Genomic DNA, 22,373 nt, shown 5'->3' with positions numbered 1-22,373 from the left:
CTGGTGTCCTGCTCTGCCAGCATAGGGCACCAGGGGTGGTGGTGGAGGGAAGGGACAGAGATCTGGGGAGGCCACTCACTGAGACCCAGGCAAAGAGGAGTTAGCATGGGCAAGAGAGACCACAGCGGAGTGGGGAAGAGACCTGGGGTGGCAGAGGCTTGGCAGCCATCTGGGAGTGTGGGGACCCTGTGCTAGACTTGGGAGGTATGGGGACCCCCCAGAAGGGACCCCCAGAGGGTGCCACCCATGCTTGGTCGTCAAGTCCCTGGGCCTGCGGGATTCAGCCCAGCCGATGGCCCCTGCTACCCCAGCCTGGCCAAACGCCCTACACCCTCGGGCCGCCCCACAGGGACCAGAACAAGTACAAAGAGGCCACAGACCTTCTCCATGACGCCCTGCAGATCCGGGAGCAGACACTGGGCCGGGAGCACCCCGCGGTGAGCGGGGGCCCAGGAGGGAGGGCTGCAGGCTGTGCCTTCCCACCCCTGACCCGCCGCTCCCGCCCTGCAGGTGGCCGCCACCCTCAACAACCTGGCCGTCCTCTACGGGAAGCGTGGGCGTTACCAGGAGGCGGAGCCCCTGTGCCAGCGCGCCCTGGAGATCCGTGAGAAGGTCCCGCCCCCACCCGGCTCCCACGGAGCCCCTGTCCTGAGTGGCTCTCACCCTTTGATCCTGAATTCAGTGCTCAATTCTGTGGCCCTTGCATGACCCTGATTTGCTCCTGTGGCCTCTGACCTTCTGTGCCCCTCCCATTTGACATCGTGTGCCTCCAATTTGAACCTAGAGCACCCAATCCCATGACCCACCACCCTTGACATACCAATGACTTCCGTTTGGTCTTGACTTCTGACTCTCATAGGTCAGCTCATGCCCCCACTCGGTCCTGACCTTCCAACCCCACGTGACCAGTACAACCCCATCCTTGATCTACCTGCTTGACCCATAATCACGAGGTTTTGCACCACTATGACCTCTGACCCAGCTACTCCCCAGTTTGACCGTGCAGTTCCTGCCCTTCGCCCCCAACCTCCTGTAATTCTCCATCCACTTCAATCCTATAACCAACCCATGACCCTCATTACGGCTGTTGGCATCATGTGGCCCGCCCACCCCGGCTGACCCCAATGACTTATAATCCCACGACTTGACTCCTAGGTCCTGGGCGCTAGCCACCCGGACGTGGCCAAGCAGCTCAACAACCTGGCCCTGCTGTGCCAGAACCAGGGCAAGTTCGAGGAGGTGGAGCGGCACTACGCCCGGGCCCTGAGCATTTACACGGCCCTGGGTGGGCCTCACGACCCCACCGTGGCCAAGACCAAGAACAACCTGGTGAGGGTGCCTCGGGGCGCAGGTGTCCTGGTCCTGGGGCCGCGGCACTGGGGAGCGCTCGAGGGTGGGATACCACGGAGGCCAGGGGCCCCACCTCTGCCCAGCCCTCGAGCTGTCCCATGAGACGCGGCTTCCGAGCTGGGCCCTGACGGGTGAGGTTGCTCAGCACAGAGGACACGGAAGCATCAGGCAACAGGCAAGTTGGTGGCAGCCCGAGAACAGCTCCAGTCAAAGAGGAAGCCAGAGAGACGGGCCGGGAGCAGATGAGAGCATTTATTGAGCTAAACCCCCTTCTTAGGACTTTGCCTGTACTGTCCGTTTCTTCAAGGGCCCTATGAGGTAGGTGCTTCTGTTGCCCCATTTTGCAGATGAGGAAACTGAGGTACAGAGAGGTGTGTCACTGGCTCAAGGTAGAGTGGGGAACAGGTTCCTGCTCTGAGTCAGGAAGTCACCTACCCTATGGGAAGTGGTGGGGTTGGGCTCCAAGCCCACCCTGCTGTCGGCCGAGGCCTGGAGTGTGGGGTAAACCTGGGCTTCTTCCTGCGGGGGCTGGAAGGATGTGCCTGGGTGCAGTGCTGGGGCCTGGGAAGCTCCCAGATTTGAGGCAAGGTCACCCAGGCTATGCCCTCTCTGCAGGCCTCAGCCTACCTGAAACAGAACAAGTACCAGCAGGCGGAGGAACTGTACAAAGAAATCCTCAGCAGGGAGGCCCTGCCCGCCCCTCTTGGTGAGCCCCCAGCCCCTCCCCTCTCCCCCAGGGGGCTCAGCATCCCCACCACAATGGCCCCATCTGTTCCCCAGGAGCCCCCAACACAGGCCCAGCTGGTGACGCAGAACAGCAGGTGAGGACAGGCTTTGCCTCAGCTCCCAGGGTGGAGGTGGGGACTGGATGGAATGGGGGGGACTGACCCGTGTCCCTGGCGCCCTCCCCAGACCCTTCGTCGGAGCAGCTCATTCTCCAAGCTCCGAGAGTCCATCCGGCGGGGAAGCGAGAAGCTGGTCTCCCGGCTCCGAGGCGAGGGGGCGGTGGGGGCAGCTGAGTGAGTGTTGGGTCAGGTTGGTGGCCGAATCTGTAGCCCACCCCTCTCCCTGCCCTGCTCAAGAACCTTCCATGGCTCCCACCTCCCCTGCCACACATACAATCAAACCTGGCGCTGGAGAGGTCCCTCCCAGGGTGGGAGCCAGACACTCCTGGGCTCACTTGTGCCCCACCCCCCGACTTTCCTCTGTAGGATGAAGAGAGCTGTGTCACTCAACATGCTGAACATGGATGGTACCAGGGCTGCTGGGAACCAGGTGAGGGGGACAGCTGGGTCGAGGGTGGAGTGAGGGGACACACTGACAGGCCCAGAGGCAAGGGAAGGGTGGGAGTGGTCAGGCTGGCGGTGGAGTGGACACCAGGACAGGGAGCACGGATGGCTTTTACTTGGGTAGAGGCGGGGGAACGGATGGATGGAGTCAGGGTGGACGTGGGGACAGGAGGACGAGCAACACGGCCACCAGGACAGACAAGCTGGCAGCCAGGCTGCTGGGAAGGAGCCCTAGGGGCAGCTGCGGCAGAGCTGTGTCCTGCCCCTCACCCACCCCGGCGCCTGTCCCCAGTTCCCCAGCCGGCACCTGAGCGAGGCCTCTCGGACCCTCAGCGCCAGCACCCAGGACCTGGGCCCCCGCTGAAGGCGACAGAACCACGTGGCTGCGGCTTCTCAGGAGGAGTGGGAGCGGGATGGGAGGAGGGGACGGGAGTCCTTTCATCTCCCTGACTCGCTCCCACCCCTCGGGGGCACCCAGTGTCTTGGGCTTCCCCGCTGTCCTCTCCTCCTGTGATTAAAGGCTGTAGACTTGGCAGCCAGAACGTCTGCCTGAGGTGTCCTGCAGGGACCTTTAAGCGCCTCCCCCGGAGGTGCCCTCCAAGCTGCTGGGACCCAGGGCCAGGTAAGGCTCAGGAGTCGCGGCCAACTCCTTTTACGGCACCGCCCCCACCCCGCTACAGCTGCTGAGCGATCTGCTCTATCCTCCGCAGCGTCTCCTCCGACTCCAGCTGCTCCAGGCTGAGCAGGGACAGGCCCAGCTGATCCTCCTGGTGGGGGGCAGGGGGGTGGTGTCAGCTGCTGCGCTTCCTAACACAGGGGTCCACGACTCAGTAGGGACAGGTGGCCCGCCCGGGGGGCTACAGGACAGGATGCTTGAATTTCAAAACACCCATATAACCCAGGGCATCCCGTCCCTGTAACCAGAAGATGGGCCGAGGGAGGGAGGCGGCAGCCAGAGAGCTGTGTCCAAGCTAGAGAAGGACTGGCTTTCCAGAGGCCCACAGCCTGCTCGGGGCTCCCACTGGAGACACACGCTCCATCTGTAGCCCTCAACTCTCCCCGCAGTTCCAGCTCCCAGGCCTGGCACGCGGGTGCACACAAACCCCTCTCTGTCGGGGGCAGGCTGGGCTTGGGGCTCGGGGAGAAAGCCAAGGGCCCTTCCTGGAAGAGGAACTTAGGCGCCGTGGGCTCACCCGGTGGAATGGCTGTGCCATCTGCCTCAGGAAGTACTTGGCGACCTGGACTCCCTCGTCAACGGTCAGGTTGAGGTTGGCGTCGGTGAGGTGCTCCTGGATCCAGCGGGGCAGTTTCCCCCGCTTGTCGGCCCGGGCAAACCGCTGTGAGTGGGCGAGAGGGAGGATGTCAGGACCCTGGCAGGGGGAGCCCGGGCACCCTCGGCCTGGCCCACCCCATCTGGGAAACGACTGGGGGAACAGCCTGGTTGGCGGGGACCCCAGAACCCGCACCTTGTCGGCGAAGACCATGAGGCCATAGTCAGTCTTGCCCCTGATGGCCCGACCCACACACTGGGCCGCGTGGCGCATGGCATCGAAGGTCAGAAAGTCGTTCTCTCGAATCTGGAACTGGTCCCGAAGGTATTCCAGCCGCGCCTGCAGGTGCGGAGATGGGGGGGCAACGTCCCTTCCTCACACAAGTCCTAAGGAGAGGGCCCGACAGAGGCCTTCACGTCCTACCGCCCCCAGGCGCTGCTCACCTTGAGAATGCGGCTCTGGGTGTAGACATAGGGCACCCCGAACATGATGACGGCCCGGCCATAGTGGTGAACTGCGGGGCAGAGGAGGGGGAGTGAGAGGGCTGACCTCGCGTGGCCCGGGAGCTCATGCTGTTTGAGTGGCTGCGCCCCAAGGGCCCTGCAGAGCACCCAGGGATGGAAGGAAGGGGAGGCCCCGTGCGTGCCCAGGCTGTGGGCCGCTGGTCCCCTGGGGGAGCAGAAATGGCCAGATATCCACGCAGGCGCTTGCGGAGGGGAGAGCCTAGTCCACTCACCAAAGTCAATTCCCTCAGACACTTTGCCTCGGGCCACCGAGAGCAGGATGGCCCCACGGCCGTTCTCGCAGGCCTGGGGAGGGGAGGCCAGGACACGAGATGCGTCACCTCGGAGCTGCCTCCTCTGGCCCCTCTCCACCCTGGACTTTCCTCTTCCCCCGGTAATACCCACCTCTTGGTACTTCTCCAGGGCCACACTGGTCTCAGCCCCATCTTGGGTCTCAATAAAGAGCAGCTTGTTCCTCTGGATGTTCTCGAGGATGCCCTTAGGGAAAGACAGCAGGGAGGTCAGGCTGTGGGTTGGCAGAAGGATTAAAGGACAGGGGAGTCCTGGTTAAACTCAACTCTGCCAGATTCCCATGCAACAGACCACCCCTCTCCCCAGGCCTCAGCTTGCCCACTGGAGACTTGGGGAGGGTGGTGGTACTGTCACTTCTTTGGAAAACCCTGTGACCCGGGGAGGGAACCAATCCTCATCCTTTGGGCAAATGGAACAGGCATGTAGCTCAAGATGGCCCATCGGGGTGCAGGTGATAGGTGGAGAGGCCAGGCAGAGCCAATCAGAGGCTGCCTTGAGATTTCATATTTGACACTGAAATAGATGTGTGGTACTAATCAAGGACAGATACACAGATGGACCAGTGAGACAAAACAGAGGGTCCAGAAACGCACACACACACACACCCCCCTGCACAGATGGTCACTTGTGCCACTCAGTGCGGGGAGCTCTTTTCAGTAAGTGGGGCTGGAGCAACTAGATTTCCATATGGGAAAAAAATGAATCTTGACCCCTGCCTTACATCATACACAAAGATAAATCTGAGGTACCTCACAGCCCTTGGCTATGAAAGCTAAAACTACAAAGCGTCTAGACGGACACACAGGAGACCATCTTCGTGACCCTGGGGTAGGCAAAGTTTTCTTAAATAAGACACGAAAGGCACACAGGATGTGGTGCTCAGGTGGCTGACAGCCACCTTTCCCACTGTGTGGAAAGAGCCTGAGGACAAGACCAAGGTCTTGGCTGTGCGTGAATGAGGTTCCCACACATTGCCTGGTGCTCACATTAGACAAGTTCACTCGTCTCAGCCCAAAGCGCTTGCCCTAACTTACCCGAGAGCTGGGCCCGTGGTGCGTTCAGAATCAGAAAGGACAGGGTGCCCTTCCCCCATCCACATCCTGTTGGGTTGCCAGTGCCCAGCTGTGGTGAGCCCCATTGCCCCATGACCTCACCCACATGCTCCCCGGAAGGAGCTCCTGCAGGTTCTTTGCCCCGAGCCTGTATCCAGCCTTAATTCTCCAGAACCTTCCTCTAGCGGCACAGCACCCAGCTAGAGTCACACCTGCTACCCAGTGTCTCCAAACCAAGCCATGTGTGCTGGAGAGACAGTCATGAAGTAACCCCAAAAACCCATAAGGTGGGGTGTTGTCACCTCTCCTGAGGGCCACGCCTCTGAGGAAGGGGCCCAGCGAGGCTGCTCATGTCTTAGTTCTTAACCTGGATGTTGGGAGAAGAGTGAACGCTATTTATTCTTTAAACTGTCCATCTGTGTTTTATACGCTGTCCTATCACCTATGATACATGTCACCATTTAAAACACAAGAGGAACGAAGCCAACACACAGGGGAAGAGAGCCAAGAGCTGAGACAGGGGCCTTCTGTGGAGTGAGTGGCTGGGCGTACCTGCTCGTACCAGGAGGCCACGGTGCTCTCCATGTACTGGTAGCTGGTAAAGAAGGCCACGATGCCATCGGGCACCACAGCGGACATCTCCAGCAGGAGGTTTCCGTAGTTCCGGATCACCGCTGTGAGGGGTCAGAGGTTGGACTCTCTCCCGGCTTGGTTCCTCCTCCCCACTCCCTATCAGAGCGTTCCTGTCTAATGGCTTGTCTTGAACTTGGGTTCCTAAAAACCCCACTGAGGCCTCTGTAGGACTGTTCAAACATTCCGCTTTTCCTTGGGAGGATGGCACCCCCAAAGCCCTGAAGCTAGGCGTGGCCATGTGACTTGCCATGGCCGAATACAGAAAGGGCCACGTGTCACTTCCAGGTGAGAACCTTTACGAGCCAGTTCACAATTCACCATGATCCCTCCTGTCACAGCTCACCACCACAGTGATGTGTCCAATGGTGGAAGTTCCCAGCATGAGGAGACGTGGGGCAGGCCCCCACCAACCCATGATGGCATGTACTGTGGGCAAGAAGTACCTCTGCCTAAAGCCACTTCGATTTGGGGGTATTTGTTACTGCATCATGACCCAGCCCACGCTGACTGCTCCACCTCCCCTCCTGGGACCCATACAAACCATCCCCTGTGGGAACCATACCAATATCTTCCCGGGTTTCAAATTTGGAGCTGATGGCCACCTGGTCGTTGCCACGGCCAATGATCTGGAGAGAGCAAGAGAGGTCATGATAAGAGAAACAGCAGCAACCGCTCCAACGTGTGAGTGCAGGTGGCCTGCTAGCGCTCTTCTAAGCTTTTTATAGACACAGTGTCATTGAATGAACCCTCAGCTACGCTGTTATCTGCATGGCGCAGATGAGTAACCTAAGGCTCACAGAAGGCGTGTCGCCCGCCCAAGGTCACACGGCAAATAAACATCAGAGAGGGAACTGAACCGAAGTCTACCCACGTGTCTCAGCAGCAAGTACCCTCTTAGCCCGCACCGGCCTCCCGCCAGTCGGTTCAGGAAGTTGCCTCTCACCCCCAGCTCGACAGCCACTGTGCAACGCCGCCAGCAACCTCATAGAAGCACGAGGCGGTACATGGCCCATGGTCAGCACCAGTCCACAACCCCTGAAGGGCAATTCCAAAAGCAAAAACGCTCTGGAAACTCCAGATGTTTAAGTTTGGCACGAACTCCTACAGTAGCAAAACCTGCCCCGAGCCTATTCCGAGTCCTGACACATCTCCCTTAGTCTGACTCTTTGAAACGTTTGCTGAAATATGACTCTCACTGGAGGGACTTGCCCAGACCCCACTGGCGGTGTTTCCAGTCTGGAAAATTCTCAATTCTAAAACACATCTGGGGAATTCCCTGGTGGTCCATTAGTTAGGACTCCATGCTTTCACTGCCGAGAGCCCGGGTTCAATCCGCGATCAGGGAACTAAGAGCCCACAAGCCGCGTGGCGCGGCAAAACAAAAAACAAACAAAAAAACCCACATCTGGCCCAGGAACTTCAGATATGGAACTGAGGGCCCGTGTTACGATGTTCATTTTACAAAGAAGGGGACCAAGGCCGAGTGGAAGGGTCACTTAGCAAGGTCACAGCCAGACGATGAACCGGGCAAAGCCAAGCTAACCAAGTACCAGGCCCTGGGCCACAAAAGCCTTTCACACCCGCTATCTCACTCAGTCCCCTCAACCACCCTGGGAGATCACGGAGGGGGTGTTCCCATTTCACACATGAGAAAACTAAGGCTTGGGGCGTCGAACTCAAGCCCAGGTCTGTCTGAATCCAGAATCCCTCAGCTGCCTGAGAAGTGGCGGGGAGCGGAGGGAGGAAAGGCAGCCCTCATTCCCATCTCCCCTCCCCCATCACCTCACCCTCTCCCACGCACCATGGGGCAGAGGCAGACCCGAGCCAATGTCATGGTGAAGGTTGCCATGGTGACGGGGTGGAAGTCCAGGATCTTGGGGTAGATGTCCAGCGGGGACAGCGTCTGTACCAGGGACAGCAGGAGGGATCTTAGCAGGACTGGGCAGAAATCAGGAGTCCCCCAGTGGAGGGCTGGGGGCCAGAAGGGCCCTCACCCCAGATGTGATGATGACGGACTGGAAGCGCTCGAACACGGGTTTGATGGCCAGCGAGGCGTCCATGCAGCTGTGAGGAGCGGACAAGGGTGGTGAGTGCCAGGCTGGGGGGCCCAGGCCCCTGTGGTCCATTCACACCCCCTCTGGGGTCAGGTCTCACCTGAAGTGCAGGATGGGGTTGGCGATGGTTGGGGTCCTGTCGTCAAAGGGCTCAATGATGATGGTGAAACCTACAGGGGGCCGGTGAGATTCCCTGGGCGCCAGTCATGACCATGCCCACTAGGCCACCCCCTACCCCTGCCCCCCACTTTCTCCCTCCACCCCAGTCCTCCTCCCCTCACCTTCCTCAGTGAATGGGACCAGCCACCAGCAGCCCAAACCTAAAACCCAGGCATCTGAGTCCAAAATATACCCCAACCTGCCCACCTCTCCCCAGGGCCGACACCTGTGCAAACGTTCAGAGGACCCTGAGCCAAGAGTACCGAAGGCTCACCCCTCACTCTCCCGGGGCTGCAGGGGCCCACCCACCAACTCAAGCCAAAGTCTCGAACCTTCTCCTACCACCTGCCTGTCTAAGCCATCAGGAGGCTGGTCAGCTCTGCCTCCAAAGTCTAGCTGCCCACTTCCCCCAACCCCGGCCCAGTCCAGCCGCCATCACCTCCCACCTGGACCACTGCAGTCGCCTCCTCACTGGGCTCCCCGCCCCCACCCCCCGCTCCCTTCACAGCAGCCAGAGGGACTCTGTGAAATCCTGAGTCAGTTCACAACTCTCCCCTGCTCAGAAGCCCCCCACACTCCTCCCAGGGTCCAGAATTGTCTGTGGGATCCTGCCACGATGACCCCCTTTCCTCCTTGCTCACAGGCCTCCTGCCTCACTTTCAAAACCACCAGGTTCATTCCACCCCGGGGCCTTTGCACTTGCCCCACTGCCTGGAAAGCTTCCCAAGGCAGCTGGCTCCGTTTGGTCATTCGGAACTCAGCTCAAATGTCAGCTCCTCAGAAAAGCCACGCTGGCCATGTAGATGTTCTCCAACATGGTGACATGTTTGTTTCTCATGAAAACTATCACTTTCTGGAATCATCTTCCTTACCTGTGTCTGCATCTAGGCTCCCTGTCTTCCCAGCTAGAACATAAGTTCTGAGAGGTCAGGAATGAGGTCCTTCTTGGTTCCTGCCACTTCCCCAGTGCTGGGCCTGGCCCATTTGTTGAACCAATAAATGAATGAATGAATCCACGTATTCATTTTCACTTAGTAAAAATTTTTGAAAAAATCAAGTCCTCTGTGCCTAGTCTTGTGCTGGGAATGCAGCAGTGACTGAGACAGCCCTGGTCCTGCCCTCTCAGGACTCACAGTCCAGTGATGGGGACACGGACCTGTCCCCACAGAGCGACCACTCTGAGTGGGCAAGGCTGGGACAGGGGAGCCTAGAGGAGGGGCCAGCCTGGGAGCCAGAAGTGGCTTCCTGGAGGAGGCGGCGGCATTTCTCCCGAGCCGAGAACTGAAGGATGAGGGGGAGACAGCTGGGGGCTGAGGAAGGTGGGGAAGGACGTTCCAAGTAAAGAATGTCAGGTGCTGGGAGACGGCGAAGTGGGGAACAGAGGAGAAAGACCGAGAGGCAAGACGGGGTGGACGGAGGGATGGACGCAGAAGGAAGCTTCCAGTGAGACTTGCTGCTGATCGGCCCTGGGGTGGGGGAGACGGACTCTCTATCCTCCTGCCAAGGCCACACCAGGCCGCAGGACATCAGGCAGGCCTGACCTAGTTTCCTGGATAGAGGAGTAATCCCCGGGGATCAGACTGAGCCCTTGGCCAGCTTAAAGCTGAGGAAGCGGAGGGAATGCTCCCCTCTCCCCGGCAGGCTGGAAATCTGACCATCCTCCTCGACTCCTCTCCCCCAGGCCCCGCACGGCCAGGCACCAAGTCCCGGCCTCTTTAGCTCCACATCTCTCTCCAGCCCCTCCTTTTCTCTCCTCCCGCACTGGCCCAGCCTCTGCCAGAAGAATCATTCTAGAGCACAAATCTGACCCTGCCTCTCCCTTGCCCAGAACCTGCCATGGCTCCCCAGTGCCACTGGGAGCAGCATGACCAACCCCTTACCCCACCCCCAGCGTGAGCAGACCCCACAGAACTTCTCCGGCCTCATCTCCTGCCGCTGCCCACCCCCATACTTCTCCACTCTGCAGCCAGAGGGAACCTTTGAACACGCAAATCTGAGCGCAAGGCTCGCTCACTCGAGAGCTCTTCGTGGCTCCCCGCTGCCCTCAAACTAAAGCCCAAACTCCCGAGCCCAACCCTACGAGGTCCCGCCTGTCCAAGTCCCAGGGGCAACCCTCTAGGCTCTGCCAGATCCCGATTCCAACTGCCGGGAGCCGGCAGAGGCAGGGAGAGGTGAGCTCACCCTTGGCGTAGGTGCTGACGAGCGTGGCGAAGTTAGCCAGGAGGGTGAGAGGGGAGAAGTCAGCGAGGTCCGCAATCTCCAAGGTGTGCAGGAGGGAGCGCAGGCGCTCGGCGCAGAACCTGGCGGGGTGGCAGGATGGGCTGAGGGAAGGCAGCGGGCCCCAGAGTCCCCTCCTCGCCCTCAGAGGACGTGGTCACGCACCGTCTCCCCAGCCGCCTGGCAGTTCCGTGAGGGCAGGGCCTGGGTCTGTGTCAGTCACCTCTGTGTCCCCACCTTGTACAACTGCATGTCCCACGGGGCCACAGCCCACAGAGTCGCGCGGTCATGTCACGTGAGGTCACACTCTCACACGCAGGTTCTCGGTCAAAAGGGGCGACCCAGCATCCCACGGTCACAACGCGAATCCCGCACGACCGCACGACCACACCGTCATACCCTCACGCCCAGAACCTCTCGCAACATCTCAGTCACACTCGCCACCCTCGGTGACACTCACAGCGTCAGAGTCCCACACGCTCACAGAGGACAACCTGACACCCCCTCACAGAGCCGTACACGCAAGGCCACCCAGCTGGAGGCTCCCACCCCTCGGGGACGGGCGGCGGAGCAGCAGAACCTGGCTTTGGAGCCAGGCAGGCGGTCACGTTGAAAACCAGCCTCCTAAGCCTCCTTCCTTCAAGTCTGTCTTCTCTACCCCCAGGCTCGGTCAGGTGCTCCCCCTCTGTGTTCCCTCAGCCCCCAGGACTCCCCCGTCCCAGCCCTGGGTTGGCCCTATCTGGGACGGGTCTGTCTCCCCAACTGAACTGTGAGCCCCAGGAGGGCAGGGCCAGGGCTGTCTCAGTCATCACTGTGTCCCCAGCACAGTGCAGGCACTCAGAACGTGTACCATGTGGCTAACTAAGATCCCCTCTGTCCTCACAAGCCTCTCAGCTGGGGGAGAAAGTTGAAGCCACACCGAGGGCTCCCCACCCCCTCAGAGGCAGAGCAGCCAGGAGCTTTGGAGCCCTACAGGCCGGGCTTCGAGTCACAATTGCCATATGCAGTGCTGTGTGGCCCTGGGCAATGGCTTCTCCTCCGCGGGACACAGCGTCCTCATCTGCAGCACAAGGCAAGGACACTGTATTGACAGTTTTTTTTTTTTTTTGGCCGCGTGGCCTGTGGGATCTTAGTTCCCCAACCAGGGATCAAACCTGTGCCCCCTGCAGTGGAAGGGCAGAGTCTTAACCACTGCACTGGACCGCGAGGGAAGGAGGACACTGTACTGAGATTCCATGGGATGTGGACAGTAAAGCACTTAGCTCATCATCAGTGCTCTAGACCGGGTAGGTTCCTGGCGTCACTGCTCTGTCATTTAACCACCACCGGAGGGACCTCCCTGGTGGTGCAGTGGTTAAGAATCTGCCTGCCAATGCAGGGGACACGGGTTCAAGCCCTGGGCCAGGAAGATCCCATATGCTGCGGAGCAACTAAGCCCGTGCGCCACAACTACTGAGCCTGCGCTCTAGAGCCCACAAGCCACAACTACTGAGCCCGTGAGCCACAACTACTGAAGCCCATGGGCCTAGAGCCCGTGCTCCGCAACAAGAGAAGCCACTGCAATGAGAAGCCCGCGCACCGCAACAAAGAGTAGCCCCCACTCCTCCACAAAGGAAGAAACTGAGGTTCAGAGAAAACCAATGACTTATGCAAAACAGCAAAGGAAAAGCACAGGAAACTCCATCTCCACTCCCAGGTCCATTCATTGCCTGTCCTGTGACGGGGAGACTGACCCTGCCCCCCAGATCGCACTGAGGGGCTGCTCCGGCCCACAGGCTGGGGGCAGGGGTCGCGGGGGGACAATGAGAGGCACTGATGGGAGGAGACAGGGGTCTGGGCGGAGGGTCCCATTTTCTCCCAGCTCCCACTCCACTGAGCCTCATCAGGAGCCCCTCTCCAGGGCCGCTCCCTCCCCTTCCCCTATGGCCTGGGGCGGGAATACCTCTGACCTCTAGCAAGGGCCCAGGGGCCTCCCCACCTGTCAGCTCCTCCCCCCTGCCCGCCCCCTGTACACAGCCCCTCCATCCAACTCTCCTCAGGTAAATTCTCTGATGGAGCCATGTGTCGCCTGCCAGGCCCCTGTCCCACCAGGGTCCCAGGACCAGCTCGCGGACCTGCCCGCTCTGACCCACGAGTGTACACACGCACCCCACCCCCTTCCCTTACTCCTGATACTGGTGACACGGTGACCCCAGGCCACAGGCTGGGAGGAAAAGGCTCAGTGAGTGCCCAGGGCTGGCCTCACCCCCCCTCCGCCCCTCGCAGGGACCCGCCCACCCAGCCTTGGGGGCCGCACCTGAGGGGCTTGCGCTGGATGCACACGCGCTGGGCCAGGCCGCTCAGGAAGGCGGGTGGGCTCTCCTGCACCACGTGCTGCACGCGCAGCCGCCACTTGACGTACTCCAGCAGCCGCCGCAGGAAGCCCAGGAAGTGCTCGGCCGTGCGGATGGAGCCTGGCACCGCCTCTGCGGGAAGAGGGGCTCAGCCAGGCGCCGCTGGGGGTCCAAGCGGCAGGGGTGGGGGGGGCGCGGGGGCGGGCGGCGGCTCACCCTGCAGCACCTCGTCGGGCAGCACAGGGTTGGCCAGGTGGGCGTCGGTCTCCCGGGCGGTGCTGGCCTCCCGCAGCCCCTCCACCAGGCGCCGGTACTCGTCCCGCAGACGCTGCTCGTCCGTCTCCTTGATCCTGCGGGGAGACCGGGTGTGGGCAGAGCTGGGGACACTTGCGGGGCAGGTCAGGCGCCAGGGCCTACCGGCCGCAGCATCCCCACCTGAGCACCGTCTTCTGCAGGGTCTCCAGGTTGCCCTGGCACCGATCCAGGGTCCGGCGGGTGAGGTTGACACTCATGGAGTCGATGCAGACATTGTCTGGAGGAGAGTGGGCAGCGGGCTGGGCTCAGGCAGGTGGACGGAGCGGCCGCCTGAGGGGCTGGCATCGCATCCCTGCCCTGGCCCCCTCCTCACCAATGTTGTGGGCCTCGTCGAAGACGACGACGGCCTTGCGGGCCAGCTCCTTGGACACCAGGTCGGCAATCTTGGGGTCCAGGAGGTAGTGGTAGCTGTAGACCACCACGTTGGCATGCAGGATCTGGGGGCCGAGGCGGGCAGGGTCACCCGGGGCCATCTGCCAGCAACCAGCCCTGGGGGCCTGCCACAGCACGTCCACAGCACGATGCCACATCACTGCCCCGCAGGCCCACAGAGGTGAGGCGAGGCAAGAGACACAGGCAGATGGACAGACAGACACAGACGGGCAGGCAGAGGCGAGGCAAGACAGACGCAGGCAAGGCACAAATACATATAAGCAAACGGATAGAGACTGACAAACAGATACAGGCACAGACCAGTAGGGAGATCTAGGCAGGCAGGCAGACAGACAGATGGGCAGGCAGCCTGTAACCCTCACACACGCCCCTCTGCCCAACTCCTGCTGGCCTCCTCACTGAGTATCGGGCAAGGAAGTATGGGCACCAGCCCTGGCGCTGCCCCACGGCCTTCAGGTCGTCCAGGTTGTAGATGCCAGCGGGGAGGGGCACCTGGCGCCCATGGACGTCAAATTCCTATGGGTGAGAGGGTACCTGAGGGTCAGGGAGGTTGGCCGTTGCTAGCAGTCCCGCCCTCCCTCTCTCACCGCTGCCCCGCAGGCACCTCGTAGAAGCGGCAGTGGGGCAGGCTGGGGTCCCGCTGGTACTGTGCCCTTACGTAGGAGGCCGTGAGGCTGTGGCATTTTCCGTCGACGTCCTTCCCAAAGCGCAGGGGCGTCACCTGAGGGGCCAGGGAGCATCTTAGCACCGAGACAGGCTGAGAGGCCCAACCACTCCTCGAATCCGGGGCTCAACAACACCTAACGGCTAGGTGGGATAGGAGGCCATCCTGTTCCAATCGGGGTGAGACTCGGGCATTTGTGGAAAACTTGAACCTCAATCTGCTTTGTTATTATACAGTTAAGACACCTGAGAACTTACTGCAGGGATGCAAGAGTGGTACAGTTGTTAGGCTCTTATTCTTTTTAAAATGTTAACCCCCATATAATGCCAATTACATCTCAATTTTTCAAAATATGAGGCCACGAAGCACATGAAAAGATGCTCAACATCGCTAATTATTAGAGAAATGCAAATCAAAACTACAATGAGGTATCACCTCACTCCTGTTAGAATGGGCATCATCAGAAAATCTACAAACAACAAATGCTGGAGAGGGTGTGGAGAAAAGGGAACCCTCTTGCACTGTTGGTGGGAATGTAAATTGATACAGCCACTATGGAGAACAATATGGAGGTTCCTTAAAAAACTAAAAATAGAATTACCATATGACCCAGCAATCCCACTACTGAGCATATACCCAGAGAAAACCGTAATTCAAAAAGACACATGCACCCAAATGTTCATTGCAGCACTATTTACAACAGCCAGGTCATGGAAGCAACCTAAATGCCCATCAACAGACGAATGGATAAAGAAGTTGTGGTACATATATACAATGGAATATTACTCAGCCATAAAAAGGAACGAAATTGAGTCATTTGTGGAGAAGTGGATGGATCTAGAGACTGTCATACAGAGTGAAGTAAGTCAGAAAGAGAAAAACAAATATCGTATATTAATGCATGTATGTGGAACCTAGAAAAATGGTACAGATGAGCCGGTTTGCAGGGCAGAAGTTGAGACACAGATGTAGAGAATGGACATATGGACACCAAGGGGGGAAAACTGCGGTGGGGTGGGGATGGTGGTGTGCTGAATTGGGCGATTGGGATTGACATGTATACACTGATGTGTATAAAATTGATGCCTAATAAGAACCTGCAGTATAAACAAACAAACAAACAAAACAACTAATACTAAACTTTCATTGGGTTATTTGTATGGAAATATGTTAATATAAATGTTTCAGACATTACATGAAATTTCTAAAAATCTTATATTTGTATTTGTATGGAAATATGTATGGAAATATGTTAATATAAATGTTTCAGACATTACATGAAATTTCTAAAAATCTTATATGTTCTGGTATAATGTTATAAGTAATAATCCTAGTTATTACTTTAAAATGTATATCTCAGAAATAATTAATTTTCTTGTCAACTGCATTATTATGAACTTTCATCAAATCTTTAACTGTGGTCATTTTTAAGTCTTTTCTCATTTACAGACAGTTCTGGGTGTACTCTGATGCTTTTGCAAATATGTTCCTATTAAAGGGTTTCATCTTCAAGAAATTCATGGAAAAGACTCTGACAAGTACAGGTTTCTGGTAACTGACTGTACTGCTGAACTGAATGAATAAGCATTTTCAGAACTCTAATGAAAAACTGATGAACTCAAAAAAGTGCTAACAAAAGATCAAGATGAAAAAAAAAATTTAATTACATGGGACTGAGTGAACTGATGAGGATGAGTATAATTTTTGTGACTTTCTGTCTGAATTAAAAAAAAAAAAAATCCCACAAGGACTCAGAGGCAAAGAATATACAAATCAATTTTCACTGCAAAGTAAAGGAGCTGTTACAGTGGAGGATTACTGGACTGAAGGTCAATATTATGACATAGTATGAGTGTGTTTCAGGTTTGGTAATTGCAATCATTGTTGCTTTTGTTGTGGTCATCCATGTACAATGCTTCGTGTCAGTCTATTTATCTCTTGTAAAAATAAAATACACTGTGTGTGTGTGAAAAAAAAATATTAAGGCTTGAAGATTCTTTAGCATGTAGATGAAGGATAACTGCTTTATCTTTTTTTTGTGGCCGTGCCGCACGGCATGTGGGATCTTAATTCTCCAACTAGGGATCGACCTGCACCCCCTGCATTGGAAGCACGGAGTCTTAACCACTGGACCGCCAGGGAAGTCCTGCTATATCCTTTAAAATGCTAAAACAGCCAGAACTTTGGCAAGGTCCAAGAATCAGAGGAGGCTGTGATCGCAGTTTGAGAACCTGCCTTACGTTTGCCCTGCTCCGAACCCTCTGAGGCTCCATTGGTGGCACCGTCACAGCCCAGGGCTCCCTCTCCTCAGAACAAAACCTTTCCCTCACCAAAGGGAAGGCTCTGAGGCTGCTGACCCCTCCCTCTCCCTTTCCATCAGTTGCCAAGGCTTTTTTTTTTTTTCTTTAAAGTCTTTACTGAATTTGTTACAATATTGCTTCTCTTTTATGTTTTTTGGTTTTTTGTCTGCCAGGCATGTGGGATCTTAGCCCCCCGACCAGGGATCGAACCCGTACCCCTGCATTGGAAGGCGAAGTCTCAACCACTGGACCACCAGGGAAGTCCCTAGTTGCCAAGGCTTATACTACTTCTTTCTCTTTCTTAAATGCCTTTACATTTTATTTTTTTTTAATTAGGTAATACAAATACATCATATGGGACTTCCCTGGTGGTCCAGTGGGTAAGACTCCGTGCTCCCAATGCAGGGAGCCCGGGGTTCTAATCCGGGTCCGGGAACAAGATCCCGCATGCCACACTAAGAGTTTGCATGCCACAACTAAGGAGCCGGCAAGCCCCGACTAAGAGTCCACATACCTCAACTAAGAAGCCCACACGCCACAACTAAGATTCCACACGCCACAACTAGTAAGTCCTCATGCTACAACTAAGAGTTCGCATGCCTCAACTAAGAAGTTGGCATGCCGCGACTAAAGATCCCACATGCCGCAACAAAGATCCCACATGCCGCGACTAAAGATCCCACATGCCGCAACAAAGATCCCACGTGCTGCAACTAAGACCCGGCGCAGCCAAAAATAAACAAACAAATAAATAAATAATAAATACCAAAAACAAATCACATAAAAAAACAAATACATTGGGCTTCCCTGGTGGCACAGTGGTTAAGAATCCGCCTGTCAATGCAGGGGACACAGGTTCGAGCCCTGGTCCGGGAAGATCCCACATGCCACAGAGCAACTAAGCCCGTGAGCCACAACTACTGAGCCTGCGCTCTAGAGCCCATGAGCCACAACTACTGAAGCCCGCGCGCCTAGAGTCCATGCTCCACAACAAGGGAAGCCACTGCAATGAGAAGCCGGTGCACTGCAACGAAGAGTAGCTCCCACTCGCCGCAACTAGAGAAAGCCTGCGTCCAGCAACAAAGACCCAACTCAGCCAAAAATAAATAATAAATAAATTTATTAAGAAAAAATACATTGTACAAGGTATACAATGTTAAGTGTCATATATGCTCCCACAGAAAAGTATTTTAAAACTATGAAAACTTTATCTAGGATTGAAGCAGAGACCCAATGGCAAATCTATTTTGAAGAACTAAATTCAATCCAAATGAAAACTACAGCTATGCTTTTAAATCCTTCCAAGGCAGCAGGCATGTGGAGCGACAAAACCAAGATGGAATTATCTGTCACAATCTTTAGCATTATCCAGGTCACTATATATCTCTGGAGACAACTAAGATACCATCCTGACATACAGCAGAATACTACTTATACACGTATCACATTTCCAGAAAATCTAATCCAGTTAATTAATTCTCAATTTCTCACTTTCCTAAGGGGGACAGAACCACCACCTGAGCGTGTTCTGGGCACACGCATACATCCATTTACTACATGGTTCCTCTTCATTTATGCCTCTAAACTTAAAGTCATAATTTAAACTTTTGTTTAAAAGGAAGCATCTTGAAATTTTGCTCCAGAGTCTGTGGAAGCTTTCATATACCCCAATCCTCCTTGCTATCAGGTAACAAAGGCTGAATAGAGTTATGTCCCTTAATTCCACATAGCAACAGCAGGATGGCACAAAGTCGGCTGTCCAAAAGGAAAGAGGCAGGGATATTTTTGCACTACAGCATCACCAAGAATGGGAAAGATTCCCATCCACGGGTTTAAACACAGTGCTGGGGTGCCACTGCTCTTCAGCCATCATCCACCATCTGTATTATTTCTCATACATTCTTACAAATAGCATTACATAATGTATATTCCAGGACTTCCCTGGTGGCGCAGTGGTTAAGACTCCACACTCCCAATGCAGGGGGCCCGGATTCGATCCCAGGTCAGGGAACTGGATCCCACATGCATGCCGCAGCTGAGAGTTCACATGCCACAACTAAGGAGCCCACGAGCCACAACTGGGGAGCCCACATGCCACAACTAAAGAGCTGGTGAGCCACAAGTAAGGAACCCACATGCCACAACCAAGATCTGGCACAAATAAATTATGTAACCAAAAAATAAATAAATAAATAAATATATATATATATATATACCCATACACACACATACACACACACACATATATATATATATATATATATATATAAATAAAAAATACATTCTTGGAATGTATTATACCACACTAAAGGATTACCATACTAAAGCACTTAAAACCGTGCCTGGAGCTCAGTGACCCCAATGGTTTTGTAACTTAATGATAACAACTATTTTTCTATGTCTCATATATTAATATTTATTAATAGCACTCTAATTTCTAATTTTTTTTTTTTTTGGCTGTGCCGTGTGGCTTGTGGGATCTTAGTTCCCTGACCAGGGATCGAACCCGTGTCCCCTTCAGTGGAAGTGCAGAATCCTAACCACTGGACCGCCAGGGAATTCCCCATAACTCCTAACATTCTTTTAGCTCTTCATACATGTGAAGGGCTATACGTGCATTATCTTGCCCAATCTTTTTTTTATTATTGAAATATAATTGATATATGACATTATAGATCAGTTTCAGGTAAACAACATGATTCGATACTTGTATATGTAGGGAAACGACTACCACCATAAGTCTAGTTAACATCCATCACCATACAAAGTTACAATTTTTTTTCTTATGATGAGAACTTTTAAGATCTACTCTTTTAGAAACTTTCAAATATACAATACAGTATATGACTTACAGTCACCATGCTGTACAGCTGTCCCTCAATATCCAAGGGGGAATTGGTTCCAGGTCCGCCCCGTGGATACCAAAATTAACAGATGCTCAAGTCCCTTATATAAAGTGGCGTAGCACAGTTGGCCCTCCCTATCTGCAGGTTCTGCATCCACAGATACGAAGGGTCAACTGTACGTTATGTAACTTATTTATCTTATAACTAGAAGTCTGTACTTTTTGACCCCTTCACCCATTTCGCCCAACCCCACCCCCTTGCCCAATCTTATCAACAACTGTATGAAGCAGGTGATTAATTATCCCCATTTTACAGAAAGGAGGACTGAGGCCCAGAGAGCCGAAACCACCTATGCAAGAGTATATAGCTAGTACATTTCAGAATCAGGAAACCAGGCCTGCCAGCCTCCAGGAGCTGCCTTTTTAACTTCTCTCAGGCTGGGGAAAGTGGGAAGGCTCCCCAGAGGAGGTGTGCCTGGGCCATGAACGATGAGTCGGCACTGGATGAGTGAGAAGAGAATTCTGTGCATGGCACCTGCACATCTCCCTGAGATGTCTGGTCTGGGTGGGGATCTAGGACTCCTGGTTGGATGGAAGAGTTTCCTCCACCCTGAGGCTTAGGGTGAGGGGAGGAATGGGCACTCACCTCGGGATGAATGCACAGGTTCTTTCGGGAGCTCAGAGCCAGCCCCAAAAACGACAGCTTCTCGCCCTCCTGTTTCTCATAGAAGTTGAGTAACTTTCGAAGCTCTTCAATCACCTGTTCCAGTTGATAAGGGGGTGGGGGGGGACTTGGCCTCACTGAAAGCCCCAGCCCCTTCCCCAGCTTCCCACAGGCCCCCAAAGCTATGACGGCAACCGCCAGGGGGACTGCTGGGTTAGGGGACGGTGAGGGGCACTGGGACTGGTCCCAGGCTCACCTTCTCAATCTCAGGCACAGTCCTCGAGCAGTAGATGAGTTTAGTCACCTCCAGTGGATACGCCTGCCGACGACAATGGGTTCAGCCTCGGCCCCTGTCCAGCCTCCTCCCTCTTCCCCCTCCACGGGCCCAGGGGGTCACTTACCCGCTGGTACGCCATGATCAGGGCCAACAGGGACACTGTCTTTCCCGTGCCTGAGGGCATCTCCAGGACTCCATGACCCTGAGTGATCCGGGCAGGAGGGACAAGACACAGGCTCTCAGAACTTCAGAGACACAAACTCTGGGAAACCACCCCCGCCCCGAAATGCCACCATCTTGGAATAGCAGGACAACACAGCAGTTAAGAGTCTGGGCCCTAGGGGCAGTGGATTTGAACCCCACTTCTGCCACTTTTGTTGAGTGGTCTTAGGCAAGACCTCTCAACCTCTCTGGGGCCTCAGGATCCTCATCTCTAAAAATGGGCCTAAAAAGCTCTTCTTCATAGCATGACTATGAGGATTAGTGAGAAACTGGGGGTTAAACATTTAGTACAGTGTCTGATATGTAGTGAGCCTTTTTTGTTTTAATTTGGCAAGCACCTCCACAGCACTTACTCTGTGCCTGGAACTATTACGAAGTGTCTTACATCAGGGTTTCTCAACCTCGACTCTCTTGACATTTTGCGGCCGGATAATATTTGTGAGGGGGCTGTCCTGTGCACTGTATGATATTTAGCAACATCTGTGGTCTCTACGTACTAGATGCCAGTAGCACCACCACTCCACTAGTAGTGACAATGAGGAATGTCTCCAGACGTTGCCGAATGTCCTCTGGGGGTCAAAATGGTCCCCAGTTGAGAACCTCTGCCTTACTTAGTGAATTAACCCCTACTGCCCTCATATTAAGCTGAGGTAGGTACTACTACTATGCCCATTTTACAAAGGTGAAAACTGTGGAACTGGGAGATTAAGTGATTTACCCGAGGACACACAGCTGTGGGTAGTCGATTCCAAAGTCTCTATATTCCTAAGCCAACCACTGAGCAGCTTAGCCTTTGACAAGTGTCAGCTGCTGCTATTATTAACTATTATTATTTGAGATAACAGGAAGTTTGGCAGCGCTGGCTTCCCAAGGACCTCAGATTTCTAAACTCCAGACGTCCTGCAATCTCAGTCTTAGACGCACGTGCGGCAGCCCCCGCTGTCAGATGGGCAGCAGGGGGGCCCGCCCACCCACCTTGGCATCCAGCGTGCGTTTGAGCTCCAGCATGTAGGAGAACTGCTCCGGGTAGATGTAGTCGTATGGGAAGTAGACCAGCAGCCCGTCCACGTTGAGCCTGGCGGCGGGAGCTGCCGGGTCAGTCCCCCGTCCCCTCAGCCCCTCTCCAGACTCCACACTCCCCTGCCGTCGAACCGAGAGGGGTTACCGGCCCGCTGCCTCCCCCCCGGATATTCCCCAGTTCTCCAGAAGTCTCCGGGTCCCTTCGGCATCTCGTCTCTGACCATCCCCGTTACCGCCCCGTGGGTCCCCGCGGCTATCCCTACCCCTCCCCTTCAGCCTCCCCTCGCCCCGCCGGGACCCGAGGCCTGCCCACTGGCCCCTGCATCTTCCAGACCCCCCACGCCCGCTCGCGAGCCGCGAACCCAGGCCCCCCTCTCACTTCATGGCGCAGGTCGCGGCTTGAAGCGGCGTCGGCCCGCCTCCCTCATGAATATTCAGTAGAGGCAGGATCCGCAGGGCGTCCTCGAGGTGCTGCTCCACCTTCGTCACGACTCTATTGG

At 55.4% G+C, this 22,373-nt stretch overlaps 2 protein-coding genes across 11 annotated transcripts in view; one reads left to right on the top strand and one right to left on the bottom strand.

The window, feature by feature from the left end:
- Positions 1 to 3,181, top strand: part of KLC3 (kinesin light chain 3) — an 18,286-nt gene extending 15,105 nt beyond the window's left edge. For 6 of the 9 annotated variants that reach the window (XM_082438744.1, XM_082438741.1, XM_082438742.1 and 3 more), the window contains exons 6-10: positions 350 to 437; positions 511 to 612; positions 1,156 to 1,329; positions 1,966 to 2,171; positions 2,263 to 2,925. In XM_082438744.1, coding sequence (XP_082294870.1) covers positions 350 to 437; positions 511 to 612; positions 1,156 to 1,329; positions 1,966 to 2,171; positions 2,263 to 2,566 — 874 coding nt within the window. In that variant the 3' untranslated portion in view covers positions 2,567 to 2,925. The other 3 variants (XM_082438746.1, XM_082438745.1, XR_014256960.1) reach the window with 2 other exon arrangements.
- On the bottom strand, positions 3,078 to 22,373 carry ERCC2 (ERCC excision repair 2, TFIIH core complex helicase subunit; the record flags this gene model as incomplete). 2 transcript variants are annotated; one of them, XM_082438622.1, is made up of 23 exons in its annotated part: positions 22,253 to 22,373; positions 21,829 to 21,928; positions 20,756 to 20,833; positions 20,611 to 20,673; positions 20,337 to 20,450; positions 14,486 to 14,602; positions 14,281 to 14,397; positions 13,802 to 13,925; positions 13,609 to 13,705; positions 13,390 to 13,523; positions 13,137 to 13,305; positions 10,805 to 10,923; positions 8,565 to 8,634; positions 8,405 to 8,474; positions 8,212 to 8,313; positions 6,973 to 7,036; positions 6,330 to 6,451; positions 4,819 to 4,911; positions 4,647 to 4,719; positions 4,354 to 4,424; positions 4,106 to 4,249; positions 3,833 to 3,976; positions 3,177 to 3,406 (listed from the first exon to the last, which is right to left on the bottom strand). In XM_082438622.1, the coding sequence occupies exons 1-23, from the start codon at positions 22,255 to 22,257 to the stop codon at positions 3,314 to 3,316; spliced, it is 2,283 nt and encodes a 760-aa protein (XP_082294748.1). In that variant the 5' UTR covers positions 22,258 to 22,373. The 2 variants fall into 2 exon arrangements, with proteins under 2 accessions (XP_082294747.1, XP_082294748.1); XM_082438621.1 differs by lacking the exon at positions 22,253 to 22,373 and having other exon boundaries at positions 3,078 to 3,446; positions 21,829 to 22,149.

This window comes from Balaenoptera physalus, assembly GCF_965194825.1.
Source record: "Balaenoptera physalus genome assembly, chromosome: 19".
NCBI classification, from domain to species: Eukaryota; Metazoa; Chordata; class Mammalia; order Artiodactyla; family Balaenopteridae; genus Balaenoptera; species Balaenoptera physalus.
This window is presented reverse-complemented; position numbering and strand designations above follow the sequence as displayed.